Source organism: Rhinoraja longicauda, chromosome 16 (assembly GCF_053455715.1).
Source record: "Rhinoraja longicauda isolate Sanriku21f chromosome 16, sRhiLon1.1, whole genome shotgun sequence".
Lineage (NCBI taxonomy): Eukaryota > Metazoa > Chordata > Chondrichthyes > Rajiformes > Arhynchobatidae > Rhinoraja > Rhinoraja longicauda.
Genome location: NC_135968.1, coordinates 22,704,138 through 22,726,786, shown reverse-complemented (window position 1 = coordinate 22,726,786; position 22,649 = coordinate 22,704,138). Strand labels below are relative to the sequence as shown.

Sequence of the window (22,649 nt, the reverse complement as noted above, 5' to 3'; positions counted from 1 at the left end):
GATTTAGAGAAGATGAAAAAGAATCCCAAATCAGCAAACATAAATATTAGCCGCTAATATACGCAATAGGAAATTCAGGGAGTATATTTTTATCCTGAGAAAGGTTATAATCTGAATAGTGTCAGATTAGGAGAAGGGGAGGTGCAACGAGACCTGGTTGTGCTTGTACAGTCATTGAAAGTAAGCATGTAGGTACAGCAGACAGTGAAGAAAGCCAATGACATGTTGGACTTCATTGCGAGAGGATTTGAGTTTAGGAGCAAGGAGGTCTTATTGCAGTTGTACAGGGCCCTGGTGAAACCACACCTGGAGTATTGTGTGCAATTTTGGTCTCCTAATTTGAGGAAGGGCATTATTGCTATTGAGGGAGTGCAGCGTAGTTCACCAGGTTAATTCCTGGGATGGGGGGACTGATGTATGATGAAAGAATGGGTCGGCTGGGCTTGTATTCGCTGGAATTTAGAAAGATAAGAGGGGATCTTAGAAACATATAAAATTCTTAGAAGATTGGACCGGGTAGATGCAGGAAAAATGTTCCAGATGTTGGGGGAGTCCAGAACCAGGGGTCACAGTTTAAGAATAAGGGGTAGGCCATTTAGGACTGAGATAAGGACATTTTTTTTCACCCAGAGAGTTGTGAATCTGTGGAATTCTCTGCCACAGAAGGCAGTGGAGGCCAATTCACTGGATGTTTTCAAGAGAGTTAGATTTAGCTCTTAGGGCTAAGGGAATCAAGGGATATGGGGAAAAAGCCAGAACGGGGTACTGATTTTGGATGATCAGCCATGATCATATTGAATGGCGGTGCTGGCTCAAAGGGCCGAATAGCCTACTCCTGCACCTATTTTCTATGTTTCTATAATGTTGAACATTACCATAAAGAGCTGCTTAAGTGACTAGAAAAAGGACCATTTAAGGAACAGCAGGATAAACACATGAAGAATAAAGAAGGCAAAGGATATGCCAATGAGGCTAAATGAAAAAGGTGACTTGTGTGCAGTAAGAAGACAGGCACAATCAAGCAGGAATAGCTTGTTTCTGTACTGCAGATACAAATTATTAAATGATTCACTCCGCCTGCAGATGGTGCTCATAACCTTCTACTGATCTTTAAGTAAATGGATTGCCCTTAATCAGTGCTCCAATGACATAGTGAATCAATATTTCACTATTATCTGTACCTCAGAATTACGTACACCTGGTCAGACAGAATTGACATGCCAAATGCATTTTGTTCTCCATAGCTCAATTCGCCAGCCCATTGGGGTTCCATTAGGGAACGGTAAGATAATAGTGAAGAAGGGTCTCAACCCGAGGAGTCACCTGTTCCTTCTCTCCCGAGATGCTGCCTGACCTGCTGAGTTACTCCAGCATTTTGTGAATAAATACCTTAAGATAATAGCAGGTGATCCTACATTGAAAAGCTCAATAATATCTTTACTATGGTTTAAGCCTCCACACAGACTTGCCTTCAATGAAAAGCAAGTTATAGAGAATAACTTGGCAAATTTTGTGACTTCCCAATCTACAGAAATGTGCATTTTATTTCAAGAAACAAGGAACTGTAGATTCTGGTTTACTAAAACAAAAAGTGCTGGAGTAACCCTGTGGGTCAGGCAGCATCCCTGGAGAACATGGATAGGAAATCTTTCAGCTCAGGACCCTTCTTCAGGAACCAACAACTGCAGTTCTTTGTGGCTACCAGTATCTGCAGTTCCTTGTGGCAGTCTCTTCTACTGTCACCTAATCATGTTCTCAAGAGATGCTGCCTGGCCCGCTGAATTACTTCAGCACTTTGTGGGGTTTTTTGTAATTTATTTCTTCCATTGCATTTCTACCTGTGCCAAAGCCCAAGAGAAAGGAACAAAATAATTAAACTGGGAGTAATTTTCTTGACGTCTGTAAAAGGTTGATGAAATTATATTTTACTATTAAATAATTTTAGCTTAAAATATAAAAATGCAAATGCATGCAGACACCACCACTGGAAGTTGCCTTCCACGACGTGCATTATCCTGTCTTGGAAATACATGTCTGTTCCTTCACTGTCAATGGATCAAAATCCTGGAACTCTTTCCCCAACAGCATTGTGAGTTCTCTCACACCTTAAGGACTGCAACAGTTCGAGATGGCAGCACAACAGAAGCAATTTTCTTCACAAAATGCCAATTTTCCCCACATACATTACCTGCTTGAGGCTCAATGTTTGGTATTTTTCAAAAGCCTCCTGTGGCAATGAGCCCAATTCTCTGATTTTCTTCATGCATTCTTCTTTTTTCTTAAGCAACATGCCCTGCCGGTTTGTCATCTTCTCCAGCTCCTTTGTGTCATGGTTGATAGCTTCCATATGATCTTTCTCCATGTTCTTCCAGCGGTCCATGCTTTTAACCCGATCTTTAGATTCCACTTCTGTTACGTCTATCAAAGATTCCAGTTCTGTAAAACACATCTGATGTTTTAGCACAGATTTTTTGTGGAAGGGAAAAGGCAACTGTTTGTCTTCAGTGCTCAGTTATCTCTATAACAATCACCCTAATCCAATATTAACAGTGAATTCACCAGATGTTAATGGTCAACATCCCAAGAACTAATCTTGTTTAGAAAATTAAGAATCATGGACTGTTTCCCTAATATCAGCTACTGCAGTCAAAAAATGCTTAATGAGTATTTGTTCACTTGAGTTCATTCAATTACACTATATAAATAAAATTGATTCATGGCTTCTGTCAAGTTGAAGGAAGCAGTAATTGAATTCATACACCTGGAATATAATTTATGCTTACAAAATTACTTTATAATCATGCAAACTGCAGTGTTTAAAAAAACCCCATCAATTGTAAATCTTGTGACTTAAAAGAACATGGATCGTGATACAAGAGTAATGGGTTATAAGGTTTCTAAAATTGTGCAACGTTATGACTACATGCGCATTACAAATTAAGAGTCACAGAGTCTGATTCATACAGCCCAACTTGCCCAGGCCGACCAAGATGCCACATGAATGCTAGTCCTACCTGCCTGCATTTGGCCAATACCTTTCTGAACCTTTCCTGTCCATGTACCTGTCCAATTATTTGAAAAGTCAGAAATCCTTTTATTTTACAAAAATCTTTAGTTCAAATATGGAAATTTTCAACAGTTCCCTTCCATAAAGCTGTTGAGCCAAAGCCAATCAAGAATATCAAAACTGAATTTGGGAGTTGTGTATTAGTGAAGGGTATTAAGGATTATTATAATAAAGGCAAAAAATGTCAATATATCAAGCAAACATTATATAACTAAATGGTTGAATTGGAACAGCTGTTATCATTGCTGTTATCATGCTATTGAACCATCCTACCAACAACTAGAGAGCAGTCCTGAACTACTATCTACCTCATTGGAGACCCTCGAACTATCTTTGATCGGACTTTATTGGCTTTATCTTGCACTAAATGTTATTCACGTTATTTCCTTCATCATGTATCTGTACACCATGGATGGCTCAATTGTAGGCGTATTGTCTTTCTGCTGACTGGTTAGCACAAAACAAAAGCTTTTCACTGTACCTTGGAACACGTAAGCTAAACTCAAATTGCTGATTTTTAGGATGGGAGTAATGACAATAGCTTGTCCAACCAATTCCAAATGAGACTCCTGAACCAATACTATCTGACAAACTCTATGTCAGTCTCAGCCTGAAGTACGAAGCTTACAAATACTTTATTTGCCACTATATTTACTGCAGCACAAAGTCCCAACGCCAATAGAGCGCTGAGAACATCTGCTCCATCTTCTGCTGATACCATGCCTGCGTTATTTTAAGTTATTTCAGTGTTTTCCCTCCCAACTAAAAATAATTATCTCAGCTTATTCAAAACTTTGCTGCTAAGTTTTGCTTACCCAGAATCTGTGCTCTCATCAGCCTACACTTATGTCAAAGCACCCAATTTTCAAAATGCTTCAAAAATATTTAACTTTCTTTAAAGTCCAATTTTTACCAATTATTTAATACCTCTTTCTGCATCCACTTTTGTTATACGTGTTATACCATTTTTGTTATAATATCACAATTTGTTGCCATTAAACAATAATCCAGCCTGTACAATCTTTAGACAATCTCCCAATCTTTAAGAGTTTTGCCTTTCAATGTTACTTCCATTGAGGATTAATCTACTGCAGCACTCACATGGTGAGATGAGTAAATAAAGAATAAATCAAATTCTACCAGGTATAAAGCCTGTACTTCTGATGCTGAATAGCATACAAAATTAATTTGCAGAATCGTGGCGAAAGAGTTTGGGAATGGGCATGAACTCAGTGCTCTTATGTTGTAATTCTATAAATTAGAACAAAGACAAAAGCCATCTTGGCACTTAAAGTGGTTCCAACCTTCTGTACGTGATGTAGTCTCCTTCACACGCTTGTTAATGGCCTCCAATTCAGAAGTTGTGGCATTTAGAGCAGTCTTGCCCTCAGTTTCTCGCAGGTCATTTAACTCCTAAGTAAAGAAAGTACACCATTAAATTAATCAAATCTTAATATCCATTCTGTTCGATTTGTAATAGTAAATTGCAAAATGCACAGCCAATTTCAATAAGGTACAGCTGTTCAAAGTACAACAAAGCACAAGATTTCAATGAACATATCACAACAGGTTTAAATTTTTAGTGCAAATTACTCAATTACTATATTTAGCAAAAAAACATGGATTATTGTTGTCAGAAGAAAAACCTTTACTCCTGTTATGTGAAAGAAAGAACTGCAGATGCCGGTTTAAACCGAAGATAGACACAAAAAGCTGGAGTAACTCAGCGGGACCGGCAGCATCTCTGGAGAGAAAGAATAGGTGATGTTTCGGTTCGAGACCCTTCTTCAGACTGGTTAGGGATAAGGGAAACGAGAGATATAGACGATGTGGAGAGATAAAGAACAGTGAATGAAAGATATGCAATAAAATAACAATGATAAAGGAAACAGACCATTGTAAGCTGTTTGTAGGGTGAAAATGAGAAGCTAGTGCGACATGGGTGGGGGAGGGATAGAGAGAGAGAGGGAATGCCGTGGCTACCTGAAGTGAGAGAAATCAATATTCATACAACTGGGCTGTACGTAGCCCAAGCGAAATATGAGATGTTGTTCCTCCAATTTGCATTTAGCCTCACTCTAACAATGGAGGAGACTGAGGACAGAAAGGCCTGTGTAGGAATGGGAAGGAGAATTAAAGAGTCCAGCAACCAGGAAATCAGGTTGGTTCATGCGGGCTGAGCGAAGGTGTTCCGCGAAATGATCGCCCAGTCTGCATTTGGTCTCTCCGATGTATAAGAGTCCACATCTTGAACAACGTATACAGTAGGTGAGGTTGGAGGAGGTGCAAGTGAACCTCTGCCTAACCTGAAAGACTGTCGGTGTCCCTGGACAGAATCGAGGGATGAGGTATAGCGACAGGTGTTGCATCTTCGGCGGTTGCAGGGGAAGGTACCTGGGGATGGTTTGGGTGGGAAGGGTTGAGTTAACCAGGGAGTTACGGAGGGAACGGTCTCCGCGGAAGGCGGAAAGGGGCGGAGATGGGAAAATGTGGCTAGTGGTGGGATCCCATTGGAGGTGGCCGAAATTTCGGAGGATTATGTGTTGTATGTGACGGCTGATGGGGTGGAAGGTAAGGACTAGGGGGACTCTGGCTCTGTTGCGACTAGGGGGATGGGGAGCAAGGGGAGAGCTGCCAGGAACCGAGGAGACACGAGTGAGGGCCTCATCTATGATGGGAGAAGGGAACCCCACTCCCTAAAGAATGAGGACATCTCGGATGTTCTAGTATGGAACACCTCATCTTGGGCGCAGATGCGGCATAGACGGAGAAATTGGGAGTAGGGGATAGTCTTTGCAGGCAGCAGGGTGGGAAGAAAACGTCACCCTTTCCTTCTCTCTAGAGATGCTGCCTGTCCCGCTGAGTTACTCCAGTTTTTTGTGTCTATCTTTATTCCTGTTAAGTGGCAATACTTGGGATTTGTGGGAGCACTTGGGATTATGGGAGCTTGTACATTACAAGTTGTGATTCCCAGGATTATTGTTTTTGATAAGACAGGGGGCTGCAAAAACTTCATCTCTGTGAAAGTGTCAGCTGGCTGCACAGTAATTGAACCCCTGCGGCTTTCATCCTGGATAGCTGCATTCAATCACCTTATATAGAGAAGGAAGCTTGTTTTTCAGCAGTATATTCTGTAATCTGTTCTGTAAAAGTGTCTTTTGTCTCTCGTCATGTTCAGTCTTCAGTCTTTTAGTTACAGTTCCATAGTTCCTTTGTTTTGCTAGCTGTGATATGTTCAGTTTTTCTTTATTGTCTACAGATATTTTACTACTTTGCTCTGATACCGTATAACTGTTACACTTGAATAAAAGATTTTAAATACTACTATTGTACTCGGCAAATCATTGAGAATTCAGTGATCCTACAGGATTTCAGGATCAGTGTGCATAAATTCAGCATAGTGATCTGGTCAACTAACTGGTCAATCCGTGCTTTATGAAAGCTTTGTAATGTTGATTAAAATTCAAATCGTGTGCTGATTCTTCCAAAACATGGAAATTAATTTGCATCATTTTAAAATGCTGTTGCATAAATGTCCAGCGTTTTGTTGTGAACTATTACTCCAAAAAGTTATTTTACCTGCTCAACTTGGTCCAAGCGCTTCCTTAAATTTTCACTGAGATACGTCTCTAATCTGGTCATTGTGCCTTCTAACTTAATCCGTTCATTTAAAAGTTGTCGGTTATCCTAAAAAGGACAAATTAAAAGTAAAACAATCTTAAATTCCAGATGCATGTCTGACACCAGCCTATCAACGGCATTGACTCATTGTCCTATTTTTCACCTGGTTACGGATCAGTGTTTTAAGTTGGTAGGAAAAGTCTGAGACCAGATGCTAGTAATTTTTTTCCAAAATCATATCAAACATCAATCCTCTTGACATAAACTACTCGGTACATGCTTGGTTTGATCAATCGTACCATAATTTAAAAAACTTTACTCTAATCCATTAACTTAATTAACTGTGGTACTAAACTGCCCTTGTGCATTTTTTACACCATGGACATGCATCTTCTCTAAACAGGCTATTTACCGAAGTAATGATTCTTTAACAATGCTGTTATAGCTGAATTCAAATGAGCAATTGTTCCCTTCTAATTATATTTCACATTTTCTCATTTGATCATGAAAATTCTGCTAAACTATACAGCAAAGAGGCAGGAAATTTCAGCAGCTTGTCAAGACCAGGAAATAATATAATATTTTGTATCTTCAAATACCATACCTGTTGGAGCTGTCGGATTTCATCATTAAGTGCATCAACTCGTTTTTGGTCATCCAGACTAAGCTGAGAAAGCAGATCTGTGCCAAGTTCAGCTTTCAGGGACTCGCGCGTTGACTCCATAGCATGTAAACTCGCTTCCAAACTTTGCAAACTTCGTTGCTACAAATAAATGGGGAAAAAGCCTTAACAAAAAATAATGGCCAAAACGGAATGAATTTCTACCCAGCTACCATATGCTATACTACTATAAATTGTCCCTGGTGTATTGGTTTGCACAGAAATATGGGTACGAGGCGGGAGGAATAGAGTAAAATTGATGAGAACTTGGGAAGTAGAGGCGACAGGGAAAATTAATGGGGGAATGAATGTTCTGAAGGTCAGTATAAACTGTATGTACCTGAAATGTCTGCCTCCTATGTTAAAAAAAAATCATTGGATTGGTACCTTAGGCATGAAGGTTTTCTCAGACTGTTGCCTCTTTTCTTTCAACATCTTCATTTCTGAAAGAATGCTGTCTCGTGATGCCTTAAACTTTCTCTGTTGTGTTTCAATCTGCTGCATTTGATTCATCAACTGGTCAATCTCATTGTTAATCTGTATGTCACGCTAAGGAACAGTATATGACAGCAGTGTCGCAAGGGCAACTTAATGAATCCATCAGCCACTACTTAGTAATATAAATAGACAAAAAATAGTTTAATGTATTGAACAGATTTCTTGATCTCTTGGACAAGATCATTCATCCAAACAAGAAAGCAATGGTTTATTTTGCAATTCAACCCCAAACTCCCTACCACCACTCCCCGGAGGACACTTAATATTATGAAACTTCAACTTTAACATCGTACAGAGAAAGAACGTGCAAATGTCCAGTTTAACCAATTCTGTCCTCAAATCCTGCCGCTACCTCTTAATTCGTTTTGATCTTTACCCCATAACACACTACTGCCTTAATCTCTCATTTATTTCAGCACTATAGTGCAAGGAGAAACAAGCACATCCCAATCACGATATTCTTATTGCCAAAGATAACATTACCCTTGCAATAAGATCACAGACAGTTGTACAGTGGCACAACCCAGAAACAAACAGAGGTGGAAAGTAGAAGCATCAGAACAAGGAGATTGTATGAAGGAACAGCATTAGTGTGACACCACAGTGATTTTGACTTCAGCCTCAAGACCCTCAACTATTTCACCTTTTCAGAAGTATTTACCTTTTATACAAAGGGTTGTGAATTACTAACCCTTGTTGGTCAAAATGTATTGTGGTAATATGGGAAACCCAGGAGTTAATTTGTGCAAAGTAAGTTCCCTGAATTGCCAAAACAATAAACCCATTGGCCTGGACACTGGGAATAATTATTTGCATCTCTTCAAAATAGTACCTTAAATCAAAATGGAGTACTGAAGATGTCTTGTAAACATTCCATCCAAACAACAAAACCAGCCAGCAGAGGTCTGCTCAAATGTAAAATTAAAAGTCCAACTTAACACCAGCACTAATAATTTATTACATATCCAATCATCTCAATAGCCAACAATCTCCAACTGTGATCTGTGAAGATTTTTGCTGCAAAATCTTTGGAATGGGATTTGACCCAGAATTCCTGTTAGAGAAGGGCCTGCCATCCGCCGAGCACAGCTGACACTTGACAGCACCAACACAACCTCACTTTGATTATCAGATGCTCTTAATGCTCTCAATATTTCATACACTGGCAATTTTCCCAATTGAGTGAACTAACATAAAAGCAATACAGCAGCTTACTATTATTTAATATACACATTACTTCTGCACATGTAACCATGATGCAAATTAAAACACATATTTACATGCTTGAGTTAAAGAGACATTTTCTGTGAACCATACGTCTCATTAACTCAAACATGCACAAAGTCGATTACTATTATTTTCAGAAATTGCATTGTGCTTTACGGAGTATTGTGTCATAACTGCATTCTGTTTGTCCTAAGTTGAAGACCTTAATTTAGGATGAATCATACAGCTCCTAAGTCTTGTATACAGCTGTGCACTCATTATCAGCAGAAAAGGCCATAATGATTTATCACATTGACTCATTGCTCTCAGGGGATTCCAGTTTTAAACAAACCGATTAAAAAACAGACTATTCATACAATTTATTTCTCAGAAAACCACAGTGAGGTGTCACTGAAGCCAAGGTGAATTATATTTCCTTTTGTTTCATTTACACCCCCCATTCCTCTAGAAAGATTACCCTGCAACAAGGAAAATCAGTGAACACTTGCTGGATCATTTGCTAATATAAAAAATAGCACTCATTGTTAAAAAGAAATTTCTACCCAACTCCGTGCATCTAAAGTTATTTAACAATACATTGAAAACAACTCTTTCAATAATTGTTTCTCCTGTGAAACAAACTAATTTCACGAGGTGGAAATATTTGTGTTTTCCAGCACACAAAAAATTGGAACGGTGTTAATAGAATTTAACAGAATTCTAAAATCAGAATCTATCAGAATTTCCAGAATGTTAGATGCAAGGATTTGGCAGATACAAATTGAAGAAACAGAAAATGAAGTTGTTCAGAATTACAGTGCTATAAATTCCACCCATGTTACATGAATAAAATCTGAATCTAATTTATGTTACTGGTAATCCGCTAATGATGCCAATATCGTTATGAATGTATGTATTGAACACGCACAATGAATAAGAAATTATGTAGGAGCAGCAATGCCAGTTTTCTTTTTGGCAAAACAACCTATTTCCTGCTCTCTCCCTTGCTCCCCCCCCCCAAACCTTTCCAGGTCCAACAAGTTTATTTTTTGAGTCATTTGAAACCTTCTGAAAATTCGATTAGATTGTCCTTCCACATTTTGCTCATTGCACCCCAATGCATAAAAGTCTATGTCGCCAACATTTTTTACACTATTATAAATAAGTCAAAACAGGATTTCTGAAGGATATTTTCAATGTTTCTACGGAGATTTTCATTCAGTTTCGCTTCCAGTTCAGTTAATTCTTCCTCTGCTTTCCGTGCATCCTTTTGAAGTTCCAGCCTGGATTTTCTGGTATCATAATAGCCACCAGTAAGAGCCCCACGGTGACTAACCTGGTCGCCTAGAAGGAAGTTAATAACATTTCTCACAATCAAACATCAGTAGTAAACCACAATTCTTGTCACATACTTGAGATTAGTACTTAATCATTTTTCAAAACACCAAAAAAGGTTAGAGAGAATAATGCTTCAGGCCATTGAATTTGATGAATTGGTGTTCAGATGAATATTAATGTAAGAGCTATGCTTAACTATGCAAAGCATTTAAGTTAAAGTTAGCTAGGGAAGAAACAAAGCTATTGCAGCAATAGATTCTCAAATCTACTATAATCTTTGTTGGGTACAGGACATTGCAAAATTTTCAGTAAAAGGTTTCTGAAATAGTTTGAAACTGTATAACAGAAGAGGAAAATGAAAACATTATTTTCATCTTTAAACATCAACAATAAATAGTTCAAAAACATCCAGGTGGCTGACTGTTGGATTGATTTTCCAAATGTGTTCCTCCGAAAGAGCCACTGACTAAAAAGACTAAAGTTTAAATGCAATCGCAAGTCAACAACAGAGATATGAACTACTTTGCATGCTATCTCCAGACACTATTAAATGTAATTGGAACTTTGTCGGTCCAATTCCAATTTGGGTCAAGAGACTAAAATGGACTGCCAGTTAGTGAAGGCATATTTTTTAATATGAATTCCAGTCAGGCAGTTTCTATGAGGAGCAGCCTAACATTTACATTAGGTTGACATTTGGAGGCTATGTTCAAATACTAACTTCTGTTTGTGACAAAACCAGCTGATTTAATTTCTACTACATATTTCTACAAGATTTTTCCCCTTTCTTCTCACCCTATTGCATGCAAAGCTCATGTCAGGTTAAATAAGAGTCACACAAGGCCATTAGAGTGCTTACCATGAATAAAATTACAAATTGTAATAATAGGATTCACAGCTATTATGCCAAGACAGGGTTCAAGCCTCTGCCCTTATCTATTACAAAACTGTCCAATTTACCAGCTGTTAGTGACAACGACAATTGGTGGTTATAGCTGCAAAACACACTGGGAATTTTCATTTGTTTTAAATCACAAAAGTCAGTTATAGGGAGAAATAAAAAGGGGAAACTGAGAGAAACAAACTTTAAAATAGTCATACATTCAATTATATTGACAATGCAACCTCAAAATTCTGATTTTGTGAACAGCTGTAATTGCAATCAGATGAATGACAAATGCCAAGTGAATTTGGGGAAAGTGACAACTTTGACAAAATTAAAAAGAAACAAAATGATGCAAAGTTTAAAAATAAATTAAAAAGGTCTGAGGCACTTTGACAATGATAAATGGATCATCTGAAAACATCAATTTGATCTGAAATGAAATTATGGCAACTCAGCCAGAGAAAATGCAGCAAAAACCCATCATCTGCACCGGGGATGAGTCAGCCTTCTTAATCCTACTGATCAGCCAAGCTTACTTCGGTGATAGAAGCAAAATTAATATTTATCTCTTGTGGTTAGAAGACCCTGTTTGTTCCATGAAAGTGGTATTATTACTCATGTATATTTCAATAATATAAAAACTTTAGTAATCCTTTGCATACAGTCTCACACAAAAGGTTTACAGAATATCGATCTCAATCCAGCTATCCTAACCCACGCCATTACGTATCAGTGAGTCAGAACTAATCCATGCAACACTAGAAGTCAATGAGCATAATTAGCTAATAGAAGAATCAGGACCATTGGCTAATAAAAGCCACAAAGCTGATTAACTCACAGATAGGGTTGTTTCTATATTTATACCCAAATTTAAGTGTGCAACGAGCATTTTTATCCATTAAAACAATATACACAAACTTCATGCCAAAGACGTTTTCCTTGATCACCACTATCACGTTTCAGGTATGCTCACGGATTTACTCCAAAGCACACAATTTATTGATCCAATTCTTTTTGAAAAAATAAAGTATGTTGTATGTTAAAAAGAAACTAAGCTTTAAAACAAAGTGGAGGCCACAATTTATTCAGTTTGGAGTATTCCATCGCATGTGGCACCTGATTAAAGCAAGTCTTCCACTTTTGGCGCAGGTATCCTTCTCAAATTGTCCACTGTATGGCTACCTCATTTTTTCCTGAGTAAACTGATTTTTTTTCCGTGGAATACTCCGTTGAACAAATGTCTCCCTTCATGGAGATTTTAAAAATCAGTTTACATCTGCTACAGTCAAAAGTTGGACAACACAGAGGCAGGCCATTCAGCCCAACTCTGCCATACCGATCGTGATAGCCATCCAGCGTGGAAACGGCCCTTTGGCCCAGCTTGCCCATGCTGATCAAGATGTCTATCCACTCTAATCCCAACTGCATATGTTTGGCCCATATCCCACTAAATGTTTCTTATCCATGTATGTGTCCAAAACTCTTAAATACTAGTACATGCCTCAACTACCTCCACTGGGCAGCTTGTTCCATATATCCATCACCCTCTGTGTGAAAAAAATTGCCCCTCAGGTTCCTACTAAATATTTCCCCCCCATCTTAAACCTGTGGTTCTTGGTTCCCCTACAAGTTCCCCTACTCCAGGTAAAAGACTGCATCTAGTCTATCTATAACCCCTCATGATCTTATACACCTCTATAAGATCATTCCTCATCCTCCTGTGCTCCAAGGAATAATGTCCCTGTAGCCCGGACCCTTGGGTTCTGGCAACATCCTTGCAAATCTTCTCTGCAATCTTTCCAGCATAATAACATCTTTCCTATAGCAGGGTGACCAAAGCGGAACATAAAACTCCAAATGTGACCTCATCAGAGTCTTGTACAACTAGTGATGGCTATGTATGCAAATTTAATTTAGTTTGGTTGTTCAAATCGCTAGGCAATAAACTTGCTCAATTAACCATCAAAAGGAAACCAGGTGGGCATTCATTACCTCTAAAAGGGATTATGCACATTAAAAAGCTATATGCTTGTCATATGCTTTGAGATATCCTCAACATGCAAATTCTTTCATCATCACTACTTTTTCTCCCCCACAGAATACAGGGGGATACATGTGCCCAGCCAAGGCTTCACAGTACAGCAACATAGTAGTGCCAGACTGCATGATGCCAAGTAGCATTGTTCTTTTTTCAGCTGTCCTTCAAGATCTATGCCTTTCCATTACATTTCCATGATGTGGCTAGACTATCTGAAAAACCCGACCTCCAATTTACACTCGATCCCACATTAATGGGTTTTACACTTTCAGGATTTGATAACATCCTCAACCCTTCTATTTTTAGTTGATGCTAGATCAAGTGGACCCGTTGGGCCCAAACCTCTTCTGCATTGGCGCAGCACCCTCTCCTTTCCCCCCTCCCTCCCTCCCCCCATCTCCATCCCCCTCAGCCCCCCTTATCCTCCCTCCTCCCCCCTCCCTCCCTAGGAGATAGATTTAAACCTTAAAATGTGAATAACTTAAAAAATATAACACCAATTTCAATGAAACTTCTTCCATTTGCACCAAAGGGACAACGGCGAGTAAGGTAGGCCTAAAATTGTCGCGCTATCGTGTACCGCTTTGGCTGTAGTTCAGGAACAAACAAACAAACAAATGAGAGTTTTAGTATATAGATACCCAGCTAGTAATCTCTTGCCACAAGGGAGCTCAACTGAAGCATCTGTTGTGAGAGTCTGTTGTCTGGCATGCGAATAATGTGGCCTGATGTGGTCTTATAAAGATATACTTTAAAAACACAAATCATAATCTTATTGTTAAATGTCTTTTAAAGCCACCAAGTAAACAATAAGTTTATGGATACAAGAGACTGCAATTGCTGAAATCTTGTAAAAAAAAAAACCCCGGACAAACTCTGCGGGATGAGTTTACATTAAGGTAAAATGTGGACATTTTGACTGTAGATTTTGTGAATCGAGAGAGATCCACCATGATTTGCATTGTGTTCACAATGAATAGCAAAAATAATGGGCAGCAGGTTTAACATTTTAGGTTTAATACAACTTGTCCAACTAAAATGGCAATGCACATAAATGCCGTGCGATATGATCTCTTTCATATTACTAAATTATTGTTTCTCTTAGTCACATCAACCGTCTTTCCTTCTCTTTTCACTCATATATGGGAGATGGTGGATAAGAAGACTGCTTTATATTTGGGATCTTAAGAGAAACTATGGCTTACATAAGCTTTCGCACCCCAAATAATTATTCCTGCTTCCTTCAACCATTTGAGGGCTAGAGTGTTATATCATTTAATACGCAAAATAAATTGAATGAAAAGAGAACTGCAATTTGATACATCAGAAAACTAAACCAGTACAATAGCTCTTTGACGATTCTGTCAGCAATCTCCAATCAGCAATAAACATGGTAGGCAGGGATGAAGTAAAAACCACTTTGTTTTCCCATTTTACCATGTCATAAATAAAAGACTGGCAAATTAATAGTTGAAAAATCATTGCGATTTAGAACTGATCCTGAATTTGATATTTCACGTGGCGGGGTGTTTTTAATGCATAACCAAATATCGTTTTCTGCATTAATTGTGGTTGGTGACTCATCTAATAGAAGCAAAGTTAGCTCACGACCCCTTCCTCAATTTCCATTTAAACAAAACTGTCATACCAAATGAATCATCGATGAATCAGTACAATATCTTGATAATCATACATCATAAGCCTTGGAGCGTTAATCTTAAAAAAACTCGCCTAAAATGACAAATTTTAAACTCATTTGTTAAATTTGCCTAAGAAAACTACAAATCTACCTTTGAAAACACTGAAGTGATAAATAAATGTATGCTATCTGACTCTTGAACCACTCATCTCTTTCACACCCTCTTTCCGGAGGTGCTGCCACGTACTCTTGCTCTTAATTCTGCATAAATTGATTATTCTGTTATTGTACTTGAGTACTTATGCACTACAATTTTTGTATCATTCTTTTCTTTTGCATTTTGTCGTTGTATTTATTGTTATATCTATCATTACCATGTATACTGTTTACTCTGAGCTTCATGCAAACAAAGAATTTTATTGCATCCTGGTATTTCAGAATGAGATTAAATGAATACGAATGCTATGGACATTTTCCCTGTTTGATTTCTTCAAAAGTTGTACTAGATTGTCCACACGATCAAATATTGTGCACTGGCAGTTACTTAATTCACCAGTTAAATGTTAAATTAATTTTGCATTGGCTAAAAATTAAGCCACAATATCTAAAAGCTTGAACTTTGGACAAATGCTAACATTAAAAAAAATCAAAATAAGCTACAAAAAAAAAAATCACAGGTGTTTAACAAAGTGTGTACTTAAATCAAAATTTTATATATATTATATTCAATTACATCGAGTTCTATGAATAGCAATCAACCTGTGTATTATAAGTACTAAATAATACGAAATTCAATTGATTTATATGAATTTCAGTAAAGATGCAGTTATCAAATTGTAAATTAAATTCTCCAAATTATCACAATTATGCTCAAACATATACTATTCTGAACTATGTGCAGGAAGGAACTGCAGATGCTAGTTTATACCAAAGGAAGAGACAAAATGCGGAATAACAACGGGTCAGGCAGCATCTCTGGAGAAAATTAAGTGACTTTTCGGGTTTGAAGAAGGGTTCGGACCTTAAACGTTACCTATTTTACTCCAGAGATGCTGCCTGACCTGCTGAGTTACTCTAGCATTTGGTTTCTATATATCCTGAACTATGTTGATTTTGGAAATTACTCACAAATCATGTGCATCAATATAACTAGCTGTCTTTTAGACCTGCAGTTAGAAGGATCCAAAATAAAAATATCACGTATGCTGGTAACAGAAAATGCTGAAATTATCACCAAATCAAGCACTACACCACCCTCAAAAACATCTTCTGTTTTACCACAGCATCACTTGCACCTTTCAATTTATCCTGGCCTCCAACCTATTACACACAACCCCTTTTATTTTCTCCCCCTACATTTTAAAACAAGTTTCAGCTTTAACTTTGTACAGTTGTCATGAAGTATAACTGAGCCAAAAGAGAACTGATTCTCTCTGCACAAATAATGAATGAATATTTCCAGAATTTTCAGTTTTTGTTTCAGACTATCAAAACCATGTTCACATTTAGCATTAACCCATTAACAAACGTCCCAGATACTCCAGATATTTACAGTTACTTAATGTTACAGTTTAATTTTTTTTCACTTTGAAAACAATATTAATTGTAGATAAATGACACTTTTAGAAGCATAAACCAGTCCAGAACTTAGTACTTAACCTACATAACCCCAGGGTTATAGCCTGTATTCTATCCCAACTACAAATTAAAAAATTAAATTTATACCACAAGAAATTAGTACATAACTTTACAACTTTTAACAATGTGGACTTGAAGTTGATCTTTCCAGTGTGATAATCACTAAAAATTATTTAGCAAGTTAACAAAGAAAAAAAAGTCAAAGGAAAGCTTATGACACGAGACACGATATTAAGAATATGATAGCATCAATTGAACAAAGTTAACCCTGTTTGATAACTGATCCATTATATTGTACGTTATTATTTATCCATACCTTCCAGAGTTATGCAATCCATATTAAAGGCTCTGGCCAACTGGGTGGAAACCTCCATGCTGCGACATATTAGTGTTTTCCCAAACACATGTTTGTATGCTTTATCAAACCTTTGTATATATCTCAGTTTACTTATCATAGGTATAGCATCCTGGAAAGTAAGAATTACATATCAGAAACATGATTTAAAGAAAAAAGTACTGCTGAAAAATGATTTAATCAAACACCAACATCGCTAGTTATCAAATAGGTTGGATCACAAATACTACATAAATGGATAGTCAGAAATAATAAATGCTTTTAGATCAATCACTAAATTTGAACATTTTTGTTCTTCAAATCTGAAATAGTAAATGATATATTCATGGCTGTTTTTTTTTTTGCATGACAAATTTAAGTTTTAATTTTAATACTGGAATTGGGTTTCAAAATATTTGCTACATCAAAGCTTTGAACGGTTGTGAAAGGTTAAAAAAAGTGTAAAAGATAGAAGGGAAGAGAAGTGCTTACGCACATTAGTTTCAGGATAAGCTGTATCTCGAACATCCAGTTTGTTCAGAGGAAGAAAAGTGACTTCACCAGGAAAGTTTTGCTTATTGAACTCCATCAAAATCTTTGTACTAACTTCATCGGATTCCACAATGTGATAAAATAATCTAAAAACATTTTTAAAAACATGTTAATTTAGCCTATTATGTGCCATAGAAAGCCATTTTCTAGAGTACCCGAGCAAAACAGCAGATATTTTATTTGTACAAGAAAAATATCATAGCATTTTTCAAACTAAGGATTCTTTTCTTACTAGCCGAGTGCTAAAGCTGTAGGTTTACTGCAGAATTTATCCTCAGATTTATCTTGTGTCTTTATAAATAAGTGTTTTAGCATGAGAAAATATAAAACAGTCACAATGGTCACAACATAAAACAGTTCATTTTAAAGCTACCCGGTGACACTAAAACAGTAGCTGGAGCTGTGAATACAGGTAGTTTTATCAAGAGTGGTCACTGTGATATATGACCCCAAAGTTTTGAAGCCAAGCATTTCTTTATTTGGCATGATCTTTTTGAAGTATAACTAACATTATATTCTCCAATCAAATCTTTATTTTATAAAAGTTGTTTACCGGTTTCCAGCAGTAACTTCCACACTGGTATAAAATGCTGGATCACATTCAAAGTTATTCATTACAATCCCATGATAGCCGTTTATGACATGTGGGTTGATGCCCTTACGACCAAAGTTCTCTAAGACTTTGTTTATGCTATCAATACCATTCAAAATTGCCTGTAGAAAAACAAAGTTTAATGTAAATGAAATAATGGTATATTAGAAAATACAACTTAAGCTTTAGTTTAAAATGAAAACAATGGAATTGACCTCTGAAAATTATCCTGGGGGATATACCACAAATTTCAAACCTTCCAACTCTTATAATTTGAATTCCAAACTCCCACGCTCGCTCGGTCATGCATTTAAGAGTAGGCACCAAATAGAGAATGTTAATTGAAGAAAGGGGAAGATTAATTAAAGGAGAAAATTATGCTATAAACTTAAAATTTCTCTCAAATGTGGGAAAAGGATCTCTTAATGGTATTTGAGGAACAGCATACAGCTTCAATATAGAGCAAAACAAAAAGAATAGATTTTAGAAATGGGGAGATATTTCTCCCTATTGAGACATTACCATTTGTGAAACACCATTGTCATATAATAATACCCAAATGCAATCCCATATACATGTTTTCCACAACTTAGCAATAAGCGACGCTTAATCCAAAACACAATTCTAAATTACTAACTACCCTACAATTCTACTCCACTTTGGTTTCAGGATCATTAGCTTTACTGAAATTAGTAAAAATACTTACTTTTCCTGTTGCACCTCGAAGCAGCTGCTGTTTCTTTTCCAACTCTTCTCGTTTTGCTGCCAATGCTTGCTGCTCAGCATTTTCTTCCCGCCATAGGTAGCTTAAGAATTAAAAGTAGAGGCGTAAAAAAAAATAATGATATAACTTCAAAGATATTTTATTTTCAGACTATGCTCTAAGAACCTAACTTATACAAGTTGAGAAAAGTAGCATTGCTCTTTATTTGGTGGAAAGGTAATCCTGAAGAAATAATAACAAGATTTACCACCACCGTTTAAGAATTTTAATCCAGTAAAGATAGGAAATAAAAAGCTGGCATTAGTTAAAACAAAACTGATTCATGAAGCTAATAGATTAAAATCTCAACTAATTCTCTAATGTCCCTTCAGAAAGGAAATCCACCATCCTTAACTCAAGGTTTAAGCCAAATGGAATTCCAATCAACTCGAATGGTGTTTACCCTAAATTAATCTTAATTCATGCAGCATGTGACCCATTTCTATCATCTTACTTCAGTGTAATTAGGGGGTGGCCACCACATCACATGAATGAATTGTGTACAACAAATGGAAGTACAAAATCTGCAGCATCTATATATAGTTTATGCATGACTAGTAAGTCAATGGGTGAGTGATATAAGTATGTAAACATTTGGAATACTTTTGAGATCCAAGGAGTGCAAACAATATGGCACTTGCAGACCAAATAATATTCATCAACTTAAAAACATTACAACTTCTTATTCTTTGAACTTACTTCCTCTCACTTTGCAGCTCATCCTTTCTGTTTTTCACTTCATAGTATTTCTTGTCAAGTTCTTCCACTCGTGATTTCATTTCAGCCAGATCTTGATCAAGTTTCTAATAAACAATGAAAATACAAGTTCAATCCACCAATTATTTGTGAACTATTTGTCTCCAATTAGTGATGGAATTTCCCTGTTATTTACATCACATTATAATCATTATGTTTGCCCATTGGTGAATTGCACTGTGCCTGCAGGGAGTCGGACCCATTAACTGCTAGACATTCATACCTTCAACTTGATGTCTCAGGGAGTAGGAGAGTAGAGAAGACGGAGTGGAGGTGAAACAGTGACAGCAAAGCAGATAAAGGAGGCATTTCATTATAGAGACAGTACTGTGATTTTCGTACCACATCCTCTAAGCACTGCGCAATACATCGCACAATATGAACAGTAGCTAATATTCAGTGGGGATCCAGAAAGAGAGAAATTCAAGTGGAATTAATTTGTCTGAACGCCATGTGTTGATGGTGCCAGTTTAAGATGTGCACACAGAGGCCAGATACAGTGTGACCAGAAACCACTGCCATATGTACATTCTTTTATTCAGACATCTAACGAAGCATGAGAATACAGTAAACCATCATAATAACGGACCACTCCATAGCGGATTTCAGATATAGCGAACCGAGGCTCCCGTTCAGTCAACCCTCCACTTCCGGCAGTTACCCAATGAGCTGGGTACTTCCGGTTGCAGGAGTGGAGGGAGAGAGCGAGCAACATGAAGGCGTCATGAGCGTGCACTGCATGAGAGGCTCGGGTCTCTACAGCTTCCTGGCCTGTGAATTCCTGCTTGTTCAACCCCCCCCCCAACGCCGCATTTCTTCCCTCCTGGTCTTGGGTTAAACTTAATCCCCTCACTCGGTTATAGCGGACAATTGGCAATAATGGGCAGCATCCTCCCCCTCACCCCCTCCCCGTGGTCTGTTATTGCAAGGGTTTACTGTATATAAAAATGTACAACGGTAGTCTTAACTACTTACACTGTACTGTTCCAAATTTTTCTCTTTATTGGCTTCTGTATCCTCCAGGTCTTTGGTAATTGCAGCAATTTGTCGTTTTTTGTCATTGATAGCTTGATCAAGTGATTTCAGCTCTTTTTTGATCCATTTATCTCTCTCTTCCTTTGATGTAAATTGACTTCCTCGACCCTGCTTAGCATACAAGTCTGTCCTCTCCTGGGTAGCCTGTGCCAACCTAAGCAAATCAAGAGAAATTAATGTAAACTAGAAGATCAGGACTTCTAATAGTTCACCCTCAGTATTATCACATTGGGCTCTTACACATAGGCAACTGCGCTTTGAATATATCTTATTCAATAATTAATTACAACAGTGAATTGCTTTCTGTTTTGTTTTAGTTTCATCCAATTTGAAATATCAGCTTGTTTGCTTAAGTGAATTTATGCTGGCATACTTTTTCAAACAACTATACACTAGATGGGTTTCACAATGGCAACAGAACATAACCAAATATTGTCAGCAGGACAAAATGCTTCAAGTTGCAGCGGGCTAAATTTTTCTTTAGCCTTATTGCCAAGTTACCTTTAAAAAAATGATCAAATCTCCCATAAAATGAAAGGCAACTTCAAACTCTTTAAAACTGCAGCCTATGGGTCAAATTACAATAAGAAGCAAGGCTGAGAAGAAAATCTTAACAAAATTCAAAAGAGAACAAATAGATTGGAGGAATAAAGACCACGTGCAGGCAGAGTCAATTTGTTTAACCTGGTATTATTTTCGGCACAGACATTATGGGCCAAAGGGCTTGTTCCTGTGGTGTACTGTCTATACAAAGAAATATTTAGACATTACTGTAAGCAGTTCTGTGGGAATCAAGTCTTTTAAAAGTTTACATCCATTTGGAAACGATGAGCATATCAATGTATTGTGAGCACTCAAATCAGTGTACTATCCCTTCTTGGTTGCTGAGCAGTGACCCCTGCTGGAATAGACAAATTGACCAAGGACTTGATTAAACAGTTCCCAGCAACTAATAATGTCTTCACCTACTTGCTTGACTTGCACTCAAAAACAGCAACATACAAAGGTATCACAAGGCTGCCAGCTCTATACTAAGCAAGTTATTTGACTCTGAATTTGTCCATGTCAAAACTTTTTTACAGACCTTGCTATCCCATTTTCTTCCTTTTCTTTAACAGCACTAAATTTTGGTTCTGTTTCTGCAAGTTCTTTCTGCTTCTCTTCTATTTTCTCCAGCAACTTTTGCCTTTCTTTCAAAAGACGTTTCTACAAAAAAAAAGAGAAAAGTGAAAATGCAAGTATAAAAAATAGTGCATTTTATTTTAATCCACATCTCTACTTATAGCAATTTGAAGACAGTTCAAGGATCAAATATTACAAATGCTGTGCATATCTTTTGACAAACTGAACAGAATCAGAATCAAGGAAATGTGCAAATCAAAATCACAACATGGGTAAGCCGGTTCTGGTGCCACCTGCGTTTCCTGCAGGGGCAAATTAGGGTTTATTGTGTTGTCACAAGTGTGGCTTGTTAGAAAGAGTGCCTTTGCATTTTTAATACCTATCAGAGTTTCGGGACTTCAATGCTGCAGTTCAATCCATAAGTCACACAAAATGGGGGAGGCGACACGGTGGCGCAGCGGTAGAGTTGCTGCCTTATAGCGAATGCAGCGCCGGAGACTCAGGTTCGATCCTGACTACGGGCGCCGTCTGTACGGAGTTTGTACGTTCTTCCCCGTGACCTGCGTGGGTTTCCTCCCACACTCCAAAGACGTACAAGGTATGTAGGTTAATTGGTTGGGCAAATGTAAAAATTGTCCCTAGTGGGTGTAGGATAGTGTTAGTGTGCGGGGAAAAAGTGTGCTGGGCGGTGCGGACCCGGTGGGCCGAAGGGCCTGTTTCTGCGCTGTATCTCTAAATCTAAATCTAAAATAATACTGGAAATATAACCTACAAGAATGATTCATATAGAGCTAATTTTACTTAATGTAACGTATTTAATCTAATATTTCAAATCTAAATATCATGATCGTTTACAAGTATATTCCAAGAGTGGGTCATGCTATGTTAGATGCTCAAATCCCA

The 22,649-nt window shown here is 37.6% G+C and overlaps 1 protein-coding gene across 1 annotated transcript in view; it reads right to left on the bottom strand.

Moving 5' to 3' along the window:
- Positions 1-22,649, bottom strand: part of smc3 (structural maintenance of chromosomes 3) — a 57,052-nt gene that overhangs the window by 10,259 nt on the left and 24,144 nt on the right. The window contains exons 12-24 of the mRNA XM_078413411.1: positions 21,709-21,830; positions 20,565-20,778; positions 19,533-19,636; positions 18,777-18,876; positions 18,032-18,192; positions 17,423-17,564; positions 16,909-17,059; positions 10,245-10,397; positions 7,737-7,888; positions 7,293-7,451; positions 6,647-6,754; positions 4,372-4,480; positions 2,189-2,436 (exon numbers count right to left, since the gene is read on the bottom strand). Coding sequence (XP_078269537.1) covers positions 2,189-2,436; positions 4,372-4,480; positions 6,647-6,754; positions 7,293-7,451; positions 7,737-7,888; positions 10,245-10,397; positions 16,909-17,059; positions 17,423-17,564; positions 18,032-18,192; positions 18,777-18,876; positions 19,533-19,636; positions 20,565-20,778; positions 21,709-21,830 — 1,923 coding nt within the window. The remainder of the gene's footprint in view (positions 1-2,188; positions 2,437-4,371; positions 4,481-6,646; positions 6,755-7,292; positions 7,452-7,736; positions 7,889-10,244; positions 10,398-16,908; positions 17,060-17,422; positions 17,565-18,031; positions 18,193-18,776; positions 18,877-19,532; positions 19,637-20,564; positions 20,779-21,708; positions 21,831-22,649) is intronic.